At 38.7% G+C, this 20,362-nt stretch overlaps 1 protein-coding gene across 2 annotated transcripts in view; it reads right to left on the bottom strand.

Moving 5' to 3' along the window:
- pde2a (phosphodiesterase 2A) overlaps positions 1 to 20,362 on the bottom strand; it is a 159,124-nt gene that overhangs the window by 86,868 nt on the left and 51,894 nt on the right. The window contains exons 1-2 of one of the 2 annotated variants that reach the window (XM_078246385.1): positions 19,989 to 20,157; positions 19,607 to 19,697 (exon numbers count right to left, since the gene is read on the bottom strand). In XM_078246385.1, coding sequence (XP_078102511.1) covers positions 19,607 to 19,697; positions 19,989 to 20,023 — 126 coding nt within the window. In that variant the 5' untranslated portion in view covers positions 20,024 to 20,157. Of the gene's footprint in view, positions 1 to 19,606; positions 19,698 to 19,988; positions 20,158 to 20,362 lie in introns of those variants that run through there. The other variant, XM_078246384.1, reaches the window with a different exon arrangement.

Genomic DNA, 20,362 nt, shown 5'->3' with positions numbered 1-20,362 from the left:
GAACTTGATTATGCGGCACGTTTTCTTAAAAAATGCAATGGAATTTTATGTGATGAAATTGTGGGAACTTGCAAAAACTGCGGTTTCATCATGGCTTCATCGCGGGGTTTGCAGCTTTTCGATGATGTTCACGTCGCGTAATTACGTCACTTCATAACGTCACTTCATAACGTCACTTCATAACGTCACTTCATAACGTCACTTCATAACGCCACTTCATAACGTTCCCATGGCAACAGGGAAAAATGGCTGCTCTTGTCTAAAGTAAACGCAACATTTTTCAACTTTCTGCTAAGATATATGTGACTTTTTTGCAACCAAAATGCGGGGATTATGAAATCATGCAAGGCCTGCATATTTTGCGCGGAAATCGGCAATTTATGCAGCCTATTTGAAAAAATGCAGCCCCCGCATAAATATGCGGACTTTGGCTGATTATGCATTGAATTATGCGATCGCATAATCGAGATTTTCTGGAGGGACTGATTAATCATATTTATTTATAATCATAATTATAGCCGCGTTAACTTTCTGTTAGCTCCTGACAGGTTTGAAAATGTTCATTCATATTTCAGGATAAAATGATAAAGTGACCATACTTTTTTTTAAAGTTTCATTTTAAATAGTGTCTTTTTCATCTGCAGTAGTAATGTAATATATTGTAATATTTTATCTCCTATTAACTGGTATTTCTATTTTCCAAACTGCAATCAAGTGAAAGCAAAAACAGGAAATATGAAGTATATTACAGTGGTTCTTCACAACACAAACAAAGCTGTAAAGTAAACTAAATATATTTGAATCAAAGTCAAAGTAGTGTGACAATCCGACTAGTGATTCCAGACTGAGGAGACTGAGATGAACGGGGTGATGAGAAAGAAAGTAAAGGCTGACACATGGGAACAGGTAGTAGAATCAGAACACTGAAATTCTAGAAGTGATTTCACATTTTAGCATGAAGCTGCAGTCTCCAATTCTGTGCATGATAACAGTTTTATATTATTGCATATCTGAACTGAGGGAGATTCGGCTCCAACTTTTACATAATTGTATCATAACTTGCCCTCAAACTGTGCTGCTATAAGTAGAGCATAGTAATGAATGTTCAACTTGGAGGAAAATGTGCTGTGGAGGTTCATTTTTGACCTTGGGGACTAAAGTTTAGCACTTTTTATCACTGATTTGATGATCTACTTTTATTATTCTTTCCCACTCTTTGAATATGTGGATGGGTAACAGTGGTGGAAATGGCAGACATTTACTGGAAAGCCTCCTAATGAGAAGCTTGAAACAAATCCTAATGTAATTAGAAATGTGTTCTTTCCTGCATTAATACAATATTTTTTTCAGTATATGTAAACTATGCTGAATGCTGGACTGTTCATTTTCTAATAAGCTTGAGTTTACTTCACGTCAGGAGTCTCAAACTGTTTAACATAAGAGCTTTTCAGTTAAATGAAATCTGTCAAGAGCTGCTGCTTTTCCCCCTTGATTTTATTAGACATACTCAATGAGACTGTGTATTCAGACTCAAAAACATATTCTCCTCTCCTCTCTCTCCTTCATGCTGAGTGATCATGTTTTCTAACTGATTAGAAGAGGTGTGACTTTTTTCACATATGGTCTCTGTTCTTTTTAATAATTGACCCCTATGCATATAAATTAAGCAGACAAAATATTAAGATTTCAGGAAAGTGCGTATGAGAGCAAATCACCACCTGGTAGCTAACATTAGCCTGCTTGTTGGTTTGTTGGTTGTGATTATAGCCCAACCAATACTGGAATTTTGAGGCCAATATTGACATAGCTATTTAGAAAATCAATTTTTTTTATATAAATACACATGTATCGCTAGCTGGACCTGTGAAATCAGGGTTTGTAAGCTGATTCTGACTGAATGAAGCCTCCTTATGTGTAAATTGCGAATGTGTGCAAAGGCTAAAAGAGATTTTATATAGGGGAAGTCAAAGAGCTATGTGTCACCCATCACAGTTCCTTGATCTCTTCCATTCCCTATACTTTGTACATGATGCATATTGTACTCAAATACAGTTGCAAACTATCAATGTTTGCACCATGTATGTATCTAAACCACTGATTGCACTGGACTTATCTGATACCACCAGTATCTTTGCACACTGTACATACTAGTTTGTTATCGCTCTTCTTCAGCTATTTCATCTTATTTTCCTATTTCATTTCTTTATTTTGATGTTCTGACACCTGCAACAAAACAAATTCCTTTTATACATGTACTTGGTGAATAACGTCTGATTCTGATACCAAACAACGTTCGTTTTATGATTTCAGTTTTTCGACAGCTTTCTTCCTGACACTGTACACCATACATGCATGCTGACTGCTGCCTTACAGAGTCTTCACAGGCCGTTTTCTCCAATAAAAACAGTCCCTAGATATTTAAATTCCCAGCTGGAACATTGTTCCATCACAACTTCTATATTCCTCCAATGGCGCTGTGGTGCGTTCCAGCCCATTTCCACCTCTGACAACAGTTGATAAAACAGCTGTTGCGCCATTATGATTAAAATTGACCATTAAACAATTAAAACTCTGGCATTGAAATTGACAGGTGAAAATAGCATGAGTTGAAAAAAAAAAAAAAACATCTTGAAAAACACAGTCTTATGTGCTGTCAAAGCTTTTGTCATTGGCTGCTTGATGTTGTTTCTCATTGAAAGCAGAGGCCGGACGTGGAAGGAAGCAGAACACAATAGTCATTGTGGGAGGCAATAAGGGTATGACATTATTTAGGTCTGAACTTCAAGCTAAAACGGTCACTGAAGCAGTTTTCAGAATTTGCGTTAATGTGGAACTCAGACGAACTGAAATGAAACGTTGTGGAACACGTTAAAGCTATGCATTTAGAAAAACAGGGAATAAAAATAATTTTATCGCAGGGTTGGGTAACACTTTATAATAACCATCATTAATAGATGGTAAATTGATAGTTAACTAATCTTTAGTTAATTGTCATTTTACTGTTAACAAAAAATTACATTATAATTAATAATGTTTACTAATTATTGGTAGTGCTGTAAATTAAAGGAGAATCCCGGTCGATTTCACCATGTAGCTCTGTTGTTTGTAAATTTGGAGTGCTGTCAGTAGAGAGAAAAACGAAAACAATCGGTGTTGCCTACACCGTGTTATCCTCCTGCTAGCGTTAGCACCCTCATTTTTTTGGCCTCTTAACATGTTCGAAATGTCATTACAAGTGCCTACCCATGTGAAGTGATTCCTTCCGTGTGAACACAGTGAATCTGACCGCAATAGATGTGAAAGAACTGCATAAAATGTGTGCTATTTCAGCTCTGTTTAGTTCCGCAGTTGAGACGGCAAGACGAGTGCTTCGGGACCATCTACAAAGTACAATACCGAAAAACATATATATATATATATATATATATGTGTGTGTGTGTGTGTGTGTGTGTGTGTATATACTATTTAACAAGATATTATAGTCATCAGTTGCAACTTTATAATAACCATCCAGACACTGTTTATAGACAGTTTACAAACCAACTAGTAACCACTGACAAAGTATTAACTATCTATCTAAATACTGTTTATAGACAGTTTACAAACCATCTAGTAACCCTTAAAAAGTGTTAGGAATATCTGGTCCATCTATCTATGTAATGTTTATAGATGTTTTAAAAATGGTTTCTTAAAGGTTTACATTTTTAATCATTACCCGATACCTAATATAGTATATGAGGGATATAATGTGTGTAACAATAAATGACAATTAACTAAAGATTACTTAACTATCAATTTACCATCTATTAATGATGGTTATTATAAAGTGTTACCGCAGGGTTTAATGCACTTGAATGCACCCGAGATGAATGGCTGTGCCGGGGTGGTTTAAAAGAAAAGAAGTAAGAAAAGAAGAATGGAGCAAGATGATGGAGAGAAGCCGATTTAGAGATTAATAGAGGAGAGACACAGATGTAGTGAGAGAATAGGAGATGAAATTGATGGAAGGAAGAGAGAAATGGAAACAGAGGAGAAAGTATTATAGTTTAGAAGAAGAACAGGAGGGAGGGGAAGAAACTAAAAAGTGAGGGCAAATGAGAAAAGATGGAAAGTTGAGTGGAATGTGAAGATGAATAGAATCAGAGAAAGAGGCTGAATGAGGCATATCAGGCAAAGAATTGAGACTGAATAGACAGAAGGGAGAAGACAGAAAAGAAAATATGAAAAAGCAAGAAAGATAGCGAATCACTGAGAGAAAAAAATGCAGAAGTGAGGGAAAGAGAGAAAGGAGAGAGAGGAGGTAAATACAAGATGAGGGGAGGGATAGTGATCCTGATAGATGAGTAATGTCAGGTTAATTTCCTAAAGAGCAGAACAAGACAATGCCTATTTAATAAGTGAAACACATACACACACACACACACACACACACACACACACACACACACACACACACACACACACACACACACACACACAAACTCACACACATATACTGGGTGTATTGTCTTGATAAAAGATTTCTGAGCCACAAAGTGTGGTTAGAATAGATAAAATATCTCATTCTCATTTGATTTTATTAAACAGGCTATTTAACATGTTGCCTTTTGTCCAATAGTGAGTGTGTGTGTGTGTGTGTGTGTGTGTGTGTGTGTGTGTGTGTGTGTGTGTGTGTGTGTGTGTGTGTGTGTGTGTGTGTGTGCATGCTTGCCATCCTCAGCACAGGTGCCAGCAGTTTAACTGCATTTCCGAGATCCGAGGCATAAATGTGATTTTGTCAGCATAGTAATAAGGAACCGTAACAAAATAGCATAATAAAACGTCGTAATATGATCATGATTATGATATTATAGGACATTTGTGTTTGCTTTGTCTGTGCCTTCCTTTTTTATTGTGATCTATGTACGCAGCTGCCAGCCTGTCGGCCTGCCTGCCTGTCTGTCTGTCTTCCTGTAAACGTGTGCATTTGTGTGACTCGTAACTGCCCCCAAGCCCATTTCTCAACGGAGCAATACAATTGGTGGAATAATCAATGGCCACCTGGCTGCTATTAGCTAATCAATGCCAGGGTAAACAATAAGATTAGCTATTTGGAAGATGCAGACAATTGACTGTAAAGGCTTGACAGGCGAATGATGCATTCTGTAAGTGCATGCTGGGAAAAAGACACAGAGACACAGATGGATGCAGAGCAGCAGATGGAGAAATGGATGGACAGAAACAGACTGAGATGCAGGAAGTGAAAGAGGAAACAAAGACAGAAAGGAAAATGGTGAAATACCAAAACCACACAGGTCAGGGATCAGAGATCATGGAAAGGTTCGTTGATGTTTGGTTGCTTAAAGTAATTAACATTACTTAACACTGTATTGTAATGCCCGGCATAACACTTGGGATGCAATCAGCTGCTGAATCTAAGTGGACACTTGGAAGCTACTGTAGTTCAAACTAACAACCAAGCTCTTCTTCTATTTACACCAAAGAAATGTTGCTTCTTCTTCCATGAACATAGGACACATAACTTCCTGTGTCGTGCCAAAACGTGCTCTTGCAATCTTGCATTCACTAAAGGTAACATTTGGTGGGAAATATGATGAAATATGACATAAAAAATATGCTTTTTTAAAACAGGTGTTTGTGCAACACTGTCTCCTAGAGATTATGTTTACATACTACTCATATCACTATAGTGGCCAAATGGCCTAAAAAACGAAGAGTTGTTTAAACCTTTGATGTAACATATCAATGACAGACATCAGGGTTTTCTGTATCTCGGATATGAAGAAAAAAGGTCAAAGTTCAGATTATTTTATAGGGAGAAATCTATTGTAGCAGGGGAAGATACCAATTTCTCCAACACAACTGCAAGACACATTTCAGTAGTATTAATTGTATGATCATTGTCCTCTTTGTATACATGTAGAGTAGAGAAAAACTCTAAAAGTACAAGAGGCTGAAAGGCATTCAAGGAAATGAATTTTGAATTAATTTCAATAAATGGCTTGCATTCTTTACAATCCTGTGCAAGGCTTGTTTTAAGACCAGTAATAGCAAAAAATAACATACAGAAAGATCAAAGTGAAGACACAGCAGCAGCAGGAACACTTTAGGGGAATTAAATTCTTTCTGGCATAACACAGAAAAAAAGCTATCCCACGGTGGGTGTAGAGAACAGTAAACACCGTGAAAGCTTTCATAAACTGGGGTCAGTTCACAAAAGAGAGTAGAGGTTAGCTTAGCCTGTTGTAACAGTAGCAAAAATGATTATTGAAAAAAATTGTAAAAAAAAAAAAGTAATGTTACACAATGTTGCTTTAATGAGCAACATTACACAATGTAACAGCTTCAAGGCATTTTGATACATGCAGGGGTTACAGGTGGAGAACATTTGATGACCAAATTAGATTTTATAAATCCTATACATTTGATGCAAGGTTATATACATACAAACTGATGACTAACCACAGGCAGTCACACTAAAAGTGATGACTCGTACATAGCAGCAAAGACACAGTAGTTTGCTGCATCATAAAGTCAGTGGAGGAGGATAATACACTACTGTAAAGGCTCAATTGTTTTATCTCTCAGTGTGCTGAGTGTGTACTCATACACATACATTCACTCACATATTAAATTGTGTGAAAAGCAGAAATGTTACAGTTTATGTCACTGAGAGTGTGATAATGAGGTGTCTGAAGCAGTAAAAAAGTGAGACGACTGTTAGGCTTGTAAAACTGATAATGCATTAAATATGCATGTCAAAAACTCAATTTGGCTTTTGATTCCATCATACCCGACACTTTCAGTGCTATTATTTTCCAACGTAGAAGACAAAACAGGTGGAATTAATAATACTAATAACAGTCAGTAGAGTCCTGACAAAGTAAAAATTAGGGATGCACCGAATCCAGATTTTTGGGGTTCGGCCAAATACCGAATCCACTGGTTAAGATTCTGCCGAATCCAAAACCGAATACCGAATCCTACTCCCATCCTCAGTCCATTAACACAGTAAACACATTAATGAAGTAAACAATGTCCACAGCCTCTAAAATAGTTAAATGTAACAACTTAATGTTGAATTCACACACTCTTTTCACATCGTAGGAAAGCACATCGCTATCGCTAGATTTTCGCTAACCAGTGTATGATGAAGGCATGTTGGGTGGGTGAAATTAGAAAGCTGACGTTAGCTAACGAGCAGCAGCCGGCCGTTCGGTCGCTCTGCTCCCACTGTAGGGAGAACAGCTGACAGCCTGGGAGAGGCACTGTCTGGTTAACACAAGTTTTTAGCTGTGACTGTCCTTCCTTTGCCATACCTGGGGTTGCTGCGTTTTGGCTGCTGTCTGTGGATGCGCGGCTTGTATTCTTTCAGATGTTTCAAGCGCAGGTGTTTTGGCAGGGGCGATGTTGTGTGTTGTTTGGGATCCTTGCCGCCATGGGACAGGTCGGCATTGCGGGTTGGGCGTGTGGCTCGGCTTGGGTCGCCTTCTTTTGGCTGGGGGTACTGCCGGGCGGCGCTTTCCATTTTCACTTTCTCACAGCCTACTGCATTGAACGGTCCACCTACATTACGCCAACCAGCGTAGCGCACGCAGTGCAAGCGTAGGGTTTGGTTCGGTGGAAAAATATTCTAAGGTTCGGCAGAAACCGAACCCCTTCAAAAAGCCCAATATTCGCCTGAATACGAACCCGAATCCTGGATTCGGGGCATCCCTAGTAAAAATAAAGTGAGGTCAACTACTTTACTTATCATTTTACAGAAAACTGAATTGACAATAGAGATTTATCTTGACAATGTTGAAAATTATACCCTCAGCATGTTTGTACAAAAATGTCATCTATACTATTGATATTAAGCTCTAAGCAGCTATGAAAAGAGCAGTGTGAAAATACTTACAGAACAGTTGCTTAAACTTATGCAATGAGGGAATTACTGTGTGTGGTAGTATTACATGTTCATTAGCATACATGTAAACAGTAAAATTAATCATGTATGTGCATCACTAAAACACAGGTTAATCCCACCAAAAGCTGCAAGGGAGTTGGTGAAGCTGGTGTAGGAGTTTGTCTATTTTGACAACACATACCTGATCAAGATGATGATGATTTTACATGATGGTTGCTATCTTTCTGTCAATATCTTTAGTTTTAAAAAAAAATCTTTAATGAGTTTAAAGTCTGGAAATAAGGTGTATTGAGTCTGTTCCTTTGTTAGCAGTCCCATCAGTACTGAAATCAATTTCTGTCATTTATTTTTAATTTTATATCACAGCCCTCAGGGAGCATTTAGTTACATTGTGGATGTAAAGTGGCATGAGTGGAAACACAACAAAATCCTTCTGTTTTTTAACAGGCTGGGACACATTAGTTTGGTTTTATGCCTTTGAGTCTCACCAGTGATTTTCTTTCAACAGAATGGGTTCTTTCAAATGTGGCTCCTGTTGCTGAAACTACCTGCAATGTATTGAATAACTGAGTGTGAATACATTTAATAATGTTTTTGAACCCGTAAACATCAAGAGTAAAGAGCTGGAGGGTCCAAGCCTGATAAAAACAAAGTGAAGAGATGGAGAGCGTCAACATCACTCTGACATTTTAGCTGCGTTCAAGCAGTACTGAATGACACATTAGACACACACTGTTCTGCACGCCTGTCGAGTGGTTTAGCAGTTACATATTTGGACGTGGATTGCAGTCGAGCCCCTGAAACCCGACATGGCAAGACTCTTCAAAGGATGAGTAGCTCTAAGAAGTTCAAGAGTATCTAGTTGTCATGGAAATGTGTGTGATATGTCTGCACACTAAAGAGATGCAGAAAAAACACAAAAAGATAAAGAATAGACAGTGAAGGAGAGAAAGAGAGGAAAAGGAGAAAAGCTAACATGACAGTTTAATATGGAGATGCCACTAGTTAACTTTTTGTTTTGGTTGATGAGCTGCCAAGTTGCATCATGGACGAGCAGACAGTAGAGACATGAAAAGCTTCAGTGTTGGTCAAGATCCAATAGCTTATGTCAAAGTCAGGGCCAACTGCGGGTCGACAGAGGTTAGAAAAAATAACATAAACTGTCTTTATGAAGTTAATAAATCATCTTTGCATTCATCATTCGCTCTTGGTTAGTTTCTATTAGTGACCTTTATTTCTCTTTGGTAAAGCAGTTTGTCTGTGTTTGCTGTTATGATTTTCTTCACTCATGAAATTATTTTTCAGTTGAACGGACTGATACACCTGCAATTTGGGCACATTTGATATGGCTCTTTACATCTCTTAGTGGTCTCCTGTGGCCTTGAAAACTCACATATCAAAGTGCTGATTGCCGGGCCGCTTTATAGTTGATTCAGTATAATATTACCCACTCTGGTCTGTTTGTAATTGTAATTTATATTGTTTTAAAGTTAAAGTACTTTTTATGAAGTGCTTAGTATATTTAGTAGGGCTGGGCTTTAAAAAAAAGTAATTTCCGTTTCAAATCAATTTTCATTTGAATGATCCGATATTGATTCATTAAATCCCTAGACTATCTTTTAATATATGCCTTTCCTTGTGAATGTGTGACCTTTAACACGGTTAGTCTCCAGTGGCCAGCCTTTGGTTCTTCACGCAATTAGATCTGGCCACATGAGAGACTAGCAAACCTCAGTTGAATTAAACAATGTGATATCATGACTTCGCATAAACATACACGCCACTTTCCTAAAGCCAAGTGGTGTGTTATCTGTACGCATTTTGAGCTATCCGCGTGTATGTCTACGCTCTATACAGCGGACAGCAGTCTTTAACGTCACAGCGTAAACATACATGCCACGTGACACTTTCTAAAGCCACGTGGCGTGTTATCACGAGGCTACGTGTTATCGTGAGGCTACGGTTGGGTTTAGGAACGTCACACGCGGGTTGGGTTTAGGAAAAGAACTGGTTCTTGGACTGGACTTCTTTGGGGTCAATTAGTAATGTAAACAATATATTTTTTTTTTTTACAATGCACCAGTTTAGAGGGTTGTTTGTACAATTTACAGCATTAGTTCTAAAAATCTTATAAACATCCAAGCAAAATTTGTATTGTAACTGAAATCCCTAATCGAATCAATATTGAATCGAATCGGGAAATCAATCAGTGGCGATACCCATCCTTAATGTTTAGTCTACTTCCACTTCTTGCAAATAAGTTACATAATTTTTGTACATTTAACATAATTGCACCACACTCTTTCAAAAACTTTCAGAAAATGCTTTTTTTCTCTCCAGACAAGATTATTTTTTTGTAATAGTAGCAGGAATGCAATTTAAGATTACATTTCAAAAACAAACCCAAGCAAAAGATGTGAGAACTCTAAACCTCAAAATAACACAGCTGCAACTTCAAGTGCTTTATTAAAGCAGATCCAATGAAAACATGGTATATCTCACATAACGTAGCTAATTTAACTCACATTTATTTACTGAACTGATAATGAACTTACATTCATTTTAAGAGTCTGTTGACATCAATCACCCACTGCACGTGAACTACACAAATTTCCTCTCATAATTAATTTTCAAACTTTTTTCAGTATAATTGTATGTTTAAGCTGTACACATCAAAATTTGAAAGTGGGGAAGAATTTAATTTATTTGTGATGTGAATCTGTTTGCTTAAGGCCTGACTGGTCCATTTATTCTCAGTTAGAGCAGCAAAGGGGAGCCATCTCAGTGTGCAGCTTTATGTGACTTTAAAAATTATTTATCAGAGAAACACAGTGCTTCAATTTCACATAATGTTAAGCACACAAATATTTGTGTTATCACCGATACAACCGCCATAACCTCTGCACCAACACTGCAGGTGACAGCAGCTACACCCTCAGGCAGAAACGCCGAATCAAAACACCCTGTAATGATTCTGGTGCTGCAGCTCATATGCCGCTGGTGATGCCTCGATGCACTCAGTGGCTCGCTGCTATAACTCCCATTTAAACTCTGACAAAAATGTCAGAGCGTATGCTGAGCTCATGAATCGACCGGAGTTTAGAATGCCAACACAAAGAAAGCGGAAGGTAAATCCGAAAATCAGGGACATCCGGCAGCACTGGAGCAATCCCCTAAATGAATCGTCGTCGATATAGACTAGTGACTGATAAACAAGCACAACTGTAGGATTTAAATTCTGCCTAAATGGAGGTACTTCATGTTTTTACTTTTAATAGAGAAAGTCTTCATGAATAAGAACCCTCTGTTAGTATCTCGGGGAAACTTTCCCAACAGGACTAGTCTGAAAGTGGGGATACTGCTGGTGGTGGTGGAATAAGTACAGGCTCCATTTTTCTACATATTTTAGGGGCATTTTGGCTTTATTAGATAGCACAGTGGAGAGAAGGGAAGGTTCCTGGCCAGAATTAAACTGGAGACATTGCAGCTGTGATATTCCCAAAAAAACTGTTTTTCTTTTTTCTTACTACTAGGGCATTCTTGCATAAAATAATAGGTAGATACACACATTTATATGCATATAAAATGTATAAAGTGCTTTGCAATAAGCATTTATGATAATTGTGTGAATTAACAGGGCAGAATATGTTCAAGTGTGTGCAAACATTTACTGACTGGACATTTTGGCGTGCAAAATAGAAATAATTTTTACATTGACTGTCTATAGAGATATAGAAGCTCATATTTGCCTTGCAGTTAACTGTCAGTTTCTCCACAGGGATATCTAAAAGCCACTCACGTGTGTTGATGCATCCCTCTTGACACAGCTGAGCTTTTAGAGTAAAAGGTACATAAGCCTGGGGGATGCTGACCTCTGTGACTATGGAAAATTTTAAGCGCTAGTTTGAGTGCATGAATGTGTAGGTGTGTGTGTGGAAGTGTGTGTGCGTTTGGAAATGGAAGCTCAATCTCTATTATTGGTGCAAATTAGATCAATAAGTCAGTCAACCAATATCTAAAAAGGTGATACTGTAAAGTGATAAAACATCTAAATAACAAATAAAAATACACCCGCACACACATAAATACCCTCACAAAGACACACACTTCTGGTTTAATTGGCTGGTTATTGAAATTGAAAATGAATGGGAAAACTGTAGCATGTTAGGGATACATGAAGGTCAATACTGAGATTGGCACACTGTGTAGGTGAACCCCCCCCCCCCTCATACATTGCCTGCACAGGCAGACACAAACCAGTTGTGAGCAAGTCAGAGAGAAAGGGACACACCCTTCTTTTTTAGTTCATTCCCTCTGGGGAATTGCATAGCATACTGACTCTTCTCTCCCTGATCTTTCACTCACTTCCTCTGCTCTTTTCATTCTTCTTTGCCTTTTATTCTCCCTTCCCTCATTCTCCCTCCCCTTTAAGTCTCCATTCAGTAATGCTGCTATCACCACAATGAAAGGACTGCAAATTAAATGGGACTGAAAAAGAAAAGCACTAAAACACACAAACACCCCCAAAAAAACACTGCAAGATATTACGAGGGAAATGAAAAGTGAATAGAAAAGTGCATCTTTTCCCCAGGGTTACTTGGGAGTGTCATCCATCCATCCATCCATCCATCCATCCATCCATCCATCCATCCATCCACCCACCCCTTTGGTTGCTCTTCTTGTGGTTAGGAAAATGTCTATGTTCCCTCTCTCTCCTACCTCTGCACTCACATCCTTATCTAACTTGGCCTCGCTGGCGGTGAGCTATACTGCAGCGATGCCAGTTGAAGAGAAAACCATCTACTCTTTTTGTAGAAGGAGCGTGGGCAAGCCACCCACCTTAGATTTTAGATAGATTTTATACATTGGCTTCAGAAACAGTGAAGAAATGTTCGAACTTTTCGTGCATGGCTCCTCCCTATAGGTTAATCTGATTACAGGGCTCATTATCAGCAACCTTTTTGTCTCTTTATATTCTTTACTTTTTATGACAAAGATTTTCTGATCTGTACCCATCACGACAGCGCCACTAACCACTGTGATCAGTGTCCTTTGCAGCAGGTAACTTATGTGAGGACATAAAATGTGGGTAAAAATCTGTTTTCACCAAAAAAGATGAACCCTATTCAGTGTCTATCATGTAGGGAATAGTGAATGAGCAAACAAGGGACTTACAAAACGTGTGTTTATACATTTGGTTTACATGTAGATATATGGCCACATAAAACATGTTCTGCCTGAATACAAGCTGACCACAGCAGTTCTCCGTCAGTTAAGAAACTTTTCAAGCCTACAAAGGCATGTTTGATGCTAAGGAAAGAGATTTTAGGTGGATTTTCACTTTAAGAAATTGCAGAAGAAGATCTGTAGTCTTTCTGCCTACATGAGGTGAATGATGACTCATCAGTTGTTTTTTTCTTCTGTTTAGCTCGAAGCGGTGAATGTGTCCTCTAGCCAGACGCCACCTGACAATTTCACTTCTCTCTCATAGCTTGACATAATTTACTGTAAAGTAGGCTGTACAATAGACAAATTGATAATTTCTCCTTCACTTAGACATACCAGTAATAATTTCAACACCCACTGGATGGCCACAACACTTTTGGAACTTTTATTAGTTTTTGCTTGCAATTTTGAAAGTAGAAGAACCACAAGATTAAACAACAATACTGGAAATGTCAAATTTCCCTTAAAGTATTTAAGTCTTGTGGCATGCAGTTGCATAATAATGTTTTATATATATATATATATATATATATATTATCTGCATTGCCGAGTTATAAGAGTTATTTATAAAGCTTGAGAGTTTCAAGAAGTGGCAAGTCACGTCATGTAGCAAAAACTGAGTTAGTGAGTCTGGATTACATGGCTTCTATATAGATTATGACTATGAAGCCTAAGCATGAGCTACTCATTGGCATTAGAAAAATAACTCTTGACAATAGTTGATGGTCATGTCATCTTTCCATAAAATGTTTTAGCAAGGAGAGATTTGACTTTCTCTTTGTATAGACTAAGTCATTGTTAGTTAATTATATATACTTAAAAACTAGTGACTAGAGTTGATATTTCTGTGCACGAGTGGTGCAGAGGCAAAATAGTCATTTACCACCACAGAAACCCAGCGTTTTTCTACCAGCTGTAACAGTGACAAGGACTGCAGTGAAGCGGGATTCCAAATAGGAAAAAGGTGGTTAAAATAACAGACATTTTCAATTACCATAAAATATGTAATGTTCAAGGGAAGAAAGTCAAGCCAAAGACTAATTCTATTGTACATGGTAAATGGTATGTTATTTATATAGCGCTTGTATGCCCTGAAGCCATTCTAAAAAAAAACAACTACTGCAACACTGTGTGCTGCCTCTCAGTGTGCATCTACTTTGCCTGCTCTTGCCTTGTTATTAATTGTATTAACTCAACCAAAAGACAGTGAATGTGTCATTATTAGCTAGCCCTTCTGAATGAATGGAGGGCACTCAAGTGCCTACTCATACTTTTAGCAAGTCAGTAAGGGGTTTGCACACTAGCAAATATACAACCATACCATAATTTTACCTGCAGATAGGCTAGTGGGCTGTATAGGTACGTAGACACACACACACAAGGAAAGAGAAAACGAGCTTGCTCAATACTCTGCAGGGATCCACTTGAGATCAAATTCAGCAGCAGTGAATAACGCAGACCATTTGTCAAAGAAAAATCCCTTACCCTGACACATGCACATACAAACACGAATATATATAGCACTCTCAGAGGGTTGTTGTGAAGTTAAGGTGCCCTTGTGTCGGTGGTCATTTATCAGAATATGTGATTCAAAGTGCTGTGGCAGGCAAAGCCCAATGGTCTCTACTAGTGCAAATGTCTTCTCCTAACTTTGAACCCAATAGCCCATAATCCCACACTAACTAAAACACTCTCTTCCCTGTGTTTGGATTTGCATCATTCAGCCATCGTGAACCCTGCAACAGGAGAAATGCCACCACAGCAGGAGAAAGGATGAAATAAACAAAATAACTATATTTTAGCCCAGTATGTCATTAACTTTGGAATGGGTACAAATAATATGTGTGTTTATTATTAAAAAGGATCCAAACAACCAGCACCAAATAACAGAAAACCAGAAGCAGAAGCAAGGCTGGAAATGTTTCCCTGAACTAAGAGTAAAAAGACTTATATGATTATGTTATGTTAATCACATGCAACAGAATAGATCTTCAATATTCCTCAGTTACAATAACTGTAATCATAGGTTTTTATTATTCAAATAACTGCTTAAAACTTTAAAAACTTTGGTAATAACATTTAAAATGTTTTTCTTAGCTATGGCTACTCAGCACAAGCATACACAGTATTATCAGAGATTAAACCAGTTGTAGTTGGTAAACTGATGTTTTAGTAATGTTTTAAGCCAACCACAATAAATACCTGATTGGTAGAATGATGTTGTGAACTTTAAACTGAAATTTAACTTACAATTGTACAGAGACATTAAAAGCAAATGAAAATTAACAATTTGACCTTGTGTTACAGCAGGATATATGAAGTTCACTATAAATAAAGCTTGAAACGGCAGAAAGCTCCCAATCTGTATTAATTTGATGGTTCAAGAAAGTAACTAAACAGATCCATAAAACTTTATCTACACATACAGAGGGCTGATATCTGCTGACTTTTGTGGTGTTTTATTTACAAATTATTATTGATGCATAATGTTTACTGTTGGATGCCCATCTTGTCTGTTTCTTCTGTCTGGGAATCAACACTGTTTTTGCTGCATAAAGGTGGGTTTTTCTTTTATCATGCAGCTCAGGTGGGTGGTATTTTAAGGGCTGCTCTGTGTTCTCACCATGATCAGATGGAGGACAAAATCAGCCAGCAACCCCTAAATTTAAAAGAGAAATGTACACAAGACACAACACTTTCTTAAAAGTTTTTGTTTATGTGCATTTATCTACTTTATAGGGAACAAACCTGGCTGAATCCACCCATATGAATTAATCATATGCACACACACAAAGAAACAAACAAATTACTTGCACTCAAGATTTCATGTTTCTCACTTGAAATCATGGCATATAGTATGTTCATACTGCAATATAAACCCAGACACTGAAATTGTCTGGCCACAATACTGTACTTTTTCTGATCAAATACAGAAAATGAAACAAAGTCTGCAAGCTAGTTCACACACACCACTCAACTTGTGCTGTGCTCTAGATCGGCTGAGGCACCAACCAAGCTCGCCTACTCCCATTACCAACTGGGCGATCGATTTAAGCTGTCAACTCAATGCACATTCTCCGCTGCTGCAGCTCCTACTCATGCATGTCAAGCCCTACCTGTTATCTTCGAGTCCCTCTGCGTTTGTTCTCAAAAACAGTGTTGGGAATTGGAGAAGATTGTAGATTCTGCTTCCAGTATTTTATCTTGAGCAGTGATCAATGCAATAAAACTGAAAAGAGGAGGGCACACTTGATGGATATAAACTGCACAACTGACACTATTTGGAGCTGTATATGTCCACAATAATGTGGTAATACTGTGGTCCACTTTGTACTCCATAAGATATTCACTCTCCTTTTGTTTTGTATGCTCAGCAGAGCTGTGTATCTTTGCCTTCAGTTTGAAGACTTTGTACTTACAGCATTAGATTAATATGTTTTTGGTTTCAAGTATCACTGAGGTGTTATTTCGATCTTGCATTGGATGTGACAAGCTGTGCTGTGCTGTGCTGTGCTGTGCTGTGCTGTCACCTTTATGTAAGGCACAGGCTGTAGTATTGTTACTTCAGTGTCTGGATCCACTACTTCTGCAGGTTTTAAGGTCATGTAATACAATGGTTCTCAGGTACAGTAGTACACTACCTACATAGGTCCCTAGTCCTGGGCTGCCATTGGAGACAATTTGTTTCAATCTTAAGCGTTGAATGCTCACCCACAACGGGCTCCATTGCTGTGTGTGCTTGACTAAATGTGCTGAATATCAAGCTTATCAATCTCATCTCTCCCTGAAAATTGACCATGTAGAATACTGATGGTGGCTCCACTGGTGTGTGGCTATTGCAGATCTTCCTGTTATTGAGTTTAGTATGTGGTTTAAAATGAATTCATGTGGAGAAACACTATGAGAGCAAGAAATGAAATGAATTGCCTTTAGTGTTATGACTGTATGCACACCAACAAGGGAAACACTAATCTGGAATCATAACATCAAATCATTGTGGTCAGATCAGAATAACAATTCCACCTGCAAGGACAGAAATGCACACAAAGGCAGGCAGACACAAGCAATTGTAACTTATGCAATAGTCATCACAATGTGCCACTTGTTTTTATTCCAAGTTTCATCATTCGGTCATTTCCACACACACACACACACACACACACACACACACACACACACACACACACACACACACACACACACACACACACACACACACACACACACACACACACACACACACACACACACAAATAATTATAATTGTGTTTATGTTCCAATGGCCTTTTTCCACATCAATATTCAGCCCAGAATTTTTCATTGCTTTTAACACACCATATTTTCTGAATGAGAAACATCTGTGCAGCTAAATGTAATGAGTAATGAAGATGACAGATGCAGATAATAGACCCAATCACAATGTGATAACTTCCGGGGAGAAAATCCCTGCGTCCCATACATAAAATTTAACGGCTCTGAGCAAACTGGGGAGAGGAACAACTGGATATACTCTCATCTCATTCATTTAAAATGGAAGTTTGATGCTTTCATATGTCAGCACTTTCAACATTATGTTGGAGACCTAATTTACCTGTTGGACCACAGACTACAGAAAATGACACCACCCAAAACTAGCAGTCAGTCCGACCGGCGGTGAGATGTTGCTGTTTGTAACGAACGTTAACTTTGGTTTACCAAAGATACTACCAAAGCAACACAGTACCAAAAAAAACTACCAAAGCAACACAGTACCAAAAAAAAGCACAGCAGAAATGTCAGATAGGTCGGACCTCTGTATATATATACACACATATATATATATATATATATATATATATATACTTTAAACATTACGTCACATATCTCCGCAATTCGAATCAACAGCCAGTTGTCTACCTGAAAGAGATTGTTGTCACGGTGATTCACGGTCATTTAAAAGGTGCACACACTTGTTGAGCCTTATACAAACTACACAGATAGTGCATAATTAAAGGCTCAGATTGGAATATGTATAGGAATATGAAACAAAAATGTGCATTGACACACTTTTGAAATATATATATACACACAAACATGTATTTTGTGTAATTTTAGAGGAAGTAGGCAGTCCCTCCCTCACAAACACACAAGCATGTAAGCACCAACCCCTATGCCCTGCCAAATTAATCCCCACATCTGTTCGGCTGGAGACTGAGAAGAGATTAACCTGATGCTTTAAACCCATTCACATACATTCACTATGATATATATATATATGATTAATATCAGCCCACACGCAAGCCTTTGTGGACACCTTGACATCTTTGTCATAATTCGTCAATTCAGAGGACAAGAGTCATGACATCACCAAAAGTGTAATTCTTTCATGCAGCTCCTGTAGGTGGCGCTGCACATGCTGCATATTCACCAGCAGCAAATCAAAGACAGTATTACAATATCGGGGATGTTTCAGCAACGAGGAGTCAGCAATAAGCACGCACGCGCAGGAATGCAGTTGGACAAGACTTTCAGCAACGACTGACTGCGGAAATGCGTATGTGGAGGGCTGACTCAGAAGTGCATTAGCACCATAACAACAGATACACACACACACACACACACACACTCTCTCTCTCTCTCTACAGTTAAAAGGTTAAATAAGTAAAATTTTGTATGTGTACATAATTGATCTTCACCCTGCAACACAGACTACACAATTAATGAGCATTTCTTCATATTGTTTATGTGATCTCTTTCTTGTATGAATGGCAAAATTTGTGCATGTAGTGTCATCAATGTGCCTGTGTCTCTGTGAGTCGAGGTAATTGGATCTGAGCACAACTTGTCGACACTGGCAGCCAATCAAACGTTTTTTTTTCTTCTATTTTGCTGCCAACAACATTAAATTCCTCTGCAATATAAATCACAAATGCAAGCACATGCAAGACACACTCGTGTGCTCACACTGCACAGACACACACACACACATGCACACACACACACACACACACACACACACACACACACAAGCCCCACGCAAGTAATACGTATCTCACTAAATCAATCAACAGAGAAACACAGAAAGCTGCAGCAACAGGAGCTGAAACTTACCTCCACCAGACAAAAGTTACTTGTACCGAGAAACAGAAACTGTGTGTGTGTGTGTGTGTGTGTGTGTGTGTGTGTGTGTGTGTGTGTGTGTGTGTGTGTGTGTGTGTGTGTTTGTGTGTGTGTGTGTGTGTGAGTGAGGAATAAGGGAGGAGATTAATGGACAGGACAAGATAAGAAGCTCGTAAAAAGAAATTCCTAGGTGAGTACAGTATATTGAAGGGAATGTATCCCAGCCGCTGTAGTTGTTACAGACTGGACAAAATATATACAAAATTGAAAGGAAGAAGGAAGAGAGAAGAGGGCAGAGAGCATGAAACATACAGCATCCTGTTTTTCAGACAGCGGGGACAAGAAAGAAGAGAATAGAAGAATAAATCCTACCTGGAGTTGTTCGGACAACGTGGTGGACTGTCTGGTAGTCAGGGCTGGAGCTGAACTCTCCTCAGGACGCAGAAACACTTGCTGACCGCGTCTGCAGGCATAACAAATAACAGTCAGGACCCTCTGTGTGTATGTGTTTGTGTTTGAGTTGTCCACTGTGCACACATGGAGTCAGCTGTTACAGTCTGAATGACAAGCTGTTTGAAAAGGAATATTTTCACACACACACACACACACACACACACACACACACACACACTCAACTTATCGTTTCCCTGAAGTGAGGAGTGCAGGAATTTAAAGGTGTGTGTGTATGTGTGTGTGTGTGTGTGTGTGTGTGTGTGTGTGTGTGTGTGTGTGTGTGTGTGTGTGAAGTCCTTACAGGTCCTTTCCTTTCTTCCTTTCGAGCGCAGTCATGTCATCTCGTCCTGTCGTACGCAAAGAGAGAGTGCTGGAGTCACACACACATTCACACACACAGCAACGCACCAATGTACACACTCGCGCCGGCAGGCTGAGACACACACTGGGATGCTAACACCACGAGCTGCAAAGCATAGAGTGAACACAGTCCCTCCTCCTCTCTCCTCCCACCTCTCTCTCTGTCTCTCTCTGTCTCTCTCTCTCTCTCTCTCTCTCTCTCTCTCTTTTTCTCTGCTTCTCCTCTGGGTCTTACTGCCTCTCTCAACCCTCCCCATGTTTCACTTTCCTACTGTCCGTAAATGAGCCAGCAAGATATACACACAAAAATATACA

The sequence above is a fragment of the Sander vitreus genome, chromosome 3 (genome assembly GCF_031162955.1).
Source record: "Sander vitreus isolate 19-12246 chromosome 3, sanVit1, whole genome shotgun sequence".
NCBI classification, from domain to species: Eukaryota; Metazoa; Chordata; class Actinopteri; order Perciformes; family Percidae; genus Sander; species Sander vitreus.
The sequence above is the reverse complement of the archived record's forward strand: the minus strand, read 5'-3'. Positions and strand labels throughout refer to the sequence as shown.